This window comes from Elephas maximus, chromosome 4 (assembly GCF_024166365.1).
Source record: "Elephas maximus indicus isolate mEleMax1 chromosome 4, mEleMax1 primary haplotype, whole genome shotgun sequence".
NCBI classification, from domain to species: Eukaryota; Metazoa; Chordata; class Mammalia; order Proboscidea; family Elephantidae; genus Elephas; species Elephas maximus.
Genome location: NC_064822.1, coordinates 114,072,272 through 114,077,080, shown reverse-complemented (window position 1 = coordinate 114,077,080; position 4,809 = coordinate 114,072,272). Strand labels below are relative to the sequence as shown.

The 4,809-nt window shown below is 34.5% G+C and overlaps 1 protein-coding gene across 1 annotated transcript; it reads left to right on the top strand.

Annotated features, from left to right (window-relative positions):
- Positions 1 to 2,989: 2,989 nt before the first annotated feature.
- Positions 2,990 to 3,925, top strand: LOC126075597 (olfactory receptor 6C2-like). The gene has a single exon (XM_049883434.1). The coding sequence runs from the start codon at positions 2,990 to 2,992 to the stop codon at positions 3,923 to 3,925; it is 936 nt and encodes a 311-aa protein (XP_049739391.1).
- The last annotated feature ends 884 nt before the right edge of the window (positions 3,926 to 4,809 follow it).

The following is a 4,809-nucleotide window of genomic DNA, read 5'->3' as shown; positions in this document are numbered from 1 at the left end:
CAAATAAATCCAATGTAAATTTTGTGTAAAAGTCTGTCGCCCTATCCAGAGAGGTCATAGAATCAACTCTTTCAAAACCAGACGGTAAATGTTTGAAAAATGTTTTTTTTCAACCAAAAGAGCTAGAAAATATTTCCTAGACATAAAAGGAACCAAAGTCCATTTGAGACAGTCTTCTCAATTGCGTTGGAGAGGAAGAAACTCAGAGTTGTAGGTCCATCCTGAGCACCAGTGAGTGTAAGTGGGGTTCCTAAGCAGAAAAACAGGTAGATCGCACACAAGTCTTTTCTAAGTGGGTCATCTTCATCAGATCAGCCTTTAGAAATATTACCTTTAAAGAATCAGCCAAAGCTATTACTAACTCTCAGAAGAGTAAAGACAGTGGTAACGATTTTGTTTGCTTTCAACTTTGGGAGATATACGTAGTAATTTTCTCTGAGAAGCAAACTGATATAAGTTACCAAAATCAGATTATTATATAAAGATCCTCAGATCTTTCTGAGGATTTTTTTTTTCTTTCTAATGCTGGTTTGAATATCATACTAACAGAATCTTCAAGCAAACACAAATAGCAATGAACAAAGATTCAACTATTTATCAGCTTGGCACTAAAGCAAGGAGGGATGCCAGTTAACAGTTTGGTCAGGAAAGAAGGTAATAACATAAGCAGAGAGGGTAATAGTTGATATGGCTTTATTCATGGTATGGCTTTATTCACTAGCAAAGTCCTGATTCAAATACAAAATAAAATCTCAATGTTAAAGATAGAACGTTAAAAATTTAAATAATTAAAATCAGTGGCAAAGCAGTTGCAAAATGAAATCCAAACAGGACAGAAAATAGCTTTGATTATGTCTGCAAATGAACTAGATAAGTGTATTTATACAACAAATATTTCTTAGGCATTGAATATAAGTCTGAGATTGTGTTAGTTGTGGTAGCTCTCCCAGTAAGAAAACCAATAGTCATCTGACTTCAACAAACTTACGTTCTCAGGGGAAGCACTCAGATAAAAGTGACAGCTATAGGATAGGAGCACAAATGAGGAGCAGTCGACACAGATAATAGCGTTTTAGAAGACTGTCTAGTGGGAGTGATGCTCAGACTGAAAATCACGAATAAGTGGTTGTGTTCACACAACTTGGGAGAGTGAGGAGTAAAAATGAGTGGAAAAGGGGAAAGAATAGGAAGGGAGTTTTGTTTGTTTCAGACAGATAATGCCTGTGAAGTGCTTACTATAAGATCTATCACATGGTAAATTTTCAATAAATATAATCTATTAGCTTTATTACAAGGGACATAAAGTCAAAGGAGGAAGATATGGGATACCCAGATCATAAGATTTACTTTGGGTTTTGTGATTTTGAGATCACATCACAGGAATTATCCGTGAGAACTACAAAATAGTAAGAGGTGACATATGAAGTACTTAATATGTACCAGATTGTTTTGTAAATGTGTTATCTGTATTACCCTTTTTAATCATTTTAACTCTATGTTATCGATACTATTATTATCCCCCATTTTCTACACAGAAACTGGGGGCCTGAGAGGTTGAAACCTTGCCCAAGATCCTACAGATGTAAGTGGAAAGCCAGGTATTGGACTGTAGAGATTTGGCTGCAGAAGGTCTGCCCTTAATCACCAGGTAAGACCCAGGAAGTGAGTAAAGACAGGCAGTGCTGAGAGAGCATATGTAGTATTCTGCTTGATTTTGAACTTGGTGATACTGATAACAAGGTATTAGAGTGTGTGCCATAATTAACTAAATATACTAAAAACATAACAAAACCATGCTTTTTTTGTTTTTTTCCAGTTGTATATCCTTGGACCAACCATTTCTTCATTATAGCAAATGAATTGTGCATTAAAATAATCCCTGCATTGTATATGCCAGTGAATATTGAGGGTAAATACAGGCTATCAGAGAATCATAGAAAGAGTCAAAGGAGTAATCCAATGATGTAGAATTTGCATTAAAACACAAAACAAAGCAACATGAGCACATGCTTTGTCATAGTGACGGATTAGAAAACACAAGTTGCAGAGGGAGTAACAAAGGCTATGTAAGGACACCAAATTCTTTGTTATACACTCACATTTTATCAAGCACCATGTCTTAAAGGAAATGATTAGGTTTAAATATTCACCTTTAAAAGAGAATATTTCTTAGATGTAAAATGGAAGTGTAATTTTGTTGTCACACCATATTGCGGGTTAAATCTAATCGTGTGGGAAAGTCCAAGCCTGAGTGTGATTAAAAATGTGAAATAAAAACGGTTGTTGGAATGTTAGATTGATTTTTTTGAATATTTTTAAAAATCTATCACAAAAATACAAAAAAAAAAAAAAATAGAATACACAATTGAGTAGCCAAGCCTATCAGAGTATTGACAATATTAATTACCAATAAATAGAAGAAGCTACATATGAATTCGTTCATATTTGCAAGTTTTTGTCCTTATTAGCTGCCATCTAGTTGACTCTGACTCATAGTGACCTTATAGAAAATGGAATGAAATGTCTGGACCTGTGTCATCCTCACAATCGCTGGCATATTCTAATCCATCTTTGTGGCTACCATGCCAATCCATTTATCCAAATGTTTCCCTCTCCCTCATTCTTGCTTCTAATAATTAATACTTCTGATCACAAGTGATTTGGACAATATTCTGGTGTGATCCAAAGGTTTGCATTGGCTACTTTTCTTGAAGTAAGTCACCAGGCCTTTCTTCCTAGTCTGTCTTAGTCTGGAAGCTCTGCTGAAACCTGTCCAACATAGGTAACCCTGCTGATATTTGAAATACTGGTGGCATAGCAAACACAAGCATGATAGCAGCACCCAAGCCACCACAATACAACAAATTGGCAGGCAAGTGTGCCATCCCTAGTAGTCATTGTTGATCACTCTCTGACTTTCATACCATTCAACTCTATTAAAATATCTCTAAATTTTATATGAATATTGGATAAAATTTAGAAGTCAGTGATGAAAAACCACACAATAACAACCTTTATCCTGCTGGGACTGACAGATGACCCAAAACTTCAGATAGCCATTTTTATTTTTCTATTTCTCACTTATATATTGAGTATAAGTGGAAATCTGACCATCATATGCCTCACTTTAGTGGACTCCCACCTCAAAACACCCATGTACTTTTTTCTACAAAAGTTTGCCTTTTTAGAAATTTCATTCACATCTGCTTGTATTCCTAGATATTTGTACAACATAGCAACAGGCAACAGATCAATTACTTATCATATTTGTGTGATTCAAATATTCTTCACTGATGTCTTTGGAGTGACAGAATTTTTCCTTCTGGCTATCATGTCCTATGACCGCTATGTGGCCATCTGCAAACCACTGCATTACATGACCATCATGAGCAACAGAGTGTGCAAGACGCTTGTCTTCTGCTGTTGCATGGCTGGTTTATTGATCATATTCCCACCTCTTACTTTGTTCCTAAACTTGAAATTCTGTGACTCAAATCTGATTGATTATTTTTTCTGTGATGCATCTCCTATCTTGAAGATTTCGTGCTCAGACACATGGCTCATAGAGCAACTGGTTATTGTCTGTGCTGTGCTCACTTTCATTCTGACCCTTATATGTGTTGTTCTGTCCTACATATACATTGTGAAGACCATTCTAAGGTTCCCCTCTGCCCATCAGAGAAAAAGGGCCTTTTCTACCTGTTCTTCCCACATGATTGTGGTTTCCATCACCTATGGCAGCTGTATCTTTATGTATGTCAATCCTTCAGGAAAACAGTCAGTGGCTATTAATAAAGGTGTGTCAGTGCTAATGACATCCATTGCTCCCATGTTGAACCCATTCATTTACACTCTGAGAAACAAACAAGTGAGACAAGCCTTCAGTGACTCCTTCAAAAGAATTGCATTTGTTACAAAGAAGTAAGAGAATGGTCAAGTCGAGGAATAAAATAACAAGCTAAGAATAAACCATGGCCTTCTAAATCTGTTTGTCTCTTCTTGATCTACGTTCTATTGAGGCTAACCTTCTGAAATACTTATTGCACCCAGAAAAAACATCTATCACCACATAAGTGCACTCCTTTATTCCTCTCACAAACAAACCCTTTCAGGACAATATCCTAATCAGAAGACATGATAATATTTTTTTCAGTAAATGTAAGCCTGATATTACTTCCAATTTAGCAAACAAAAATTGAAAATGAAACAAAATATAAAAAATGAAAACCAAACAAGAAAATAGCTTACCTTGAATTTTTTTGAACTCACAGGAAAATACTTGATTTAAAGCGTTCATTACCTTTTCTAATCTAAAAATTGCTGAAATCTTTAATAATTGATTAAATTAAAACTTTTTGAATACCTAGTTGTGGGTACGCCTAGTCCCAAGTAGAAACTAAAAATTGATAATATCCCCGAATTTATTTTTCTCATTAGTAATTCTGTGTGACTAAAATTTAAAAAGCACACCACTACTAAAAAGTTACATTATCTAATATGAAAGTAAATATAACAAAAATAAATGTATGTCCAAATAAATGTGTTTTGAATAGAAGCAGAATTTATTCATTCACATCTACATGTAGACATAAAATGCTGAAATTTAAAAAAAAATTAAAAAATTCACAGATTATGCAGAAAATATCTTAAATAAGGTAAGTAAAAGCTCTTTTCAAAAGAAAAAAAAAGCCACAAAATTAAAAGTATAATGTCAAAATGATAATTACAGTGGAAGAATTACAGTTATTCAGTTTTGAAAACACATCCAATTGCTCAAATAGAGTATAAATATCTGTTACAGGTTGAATT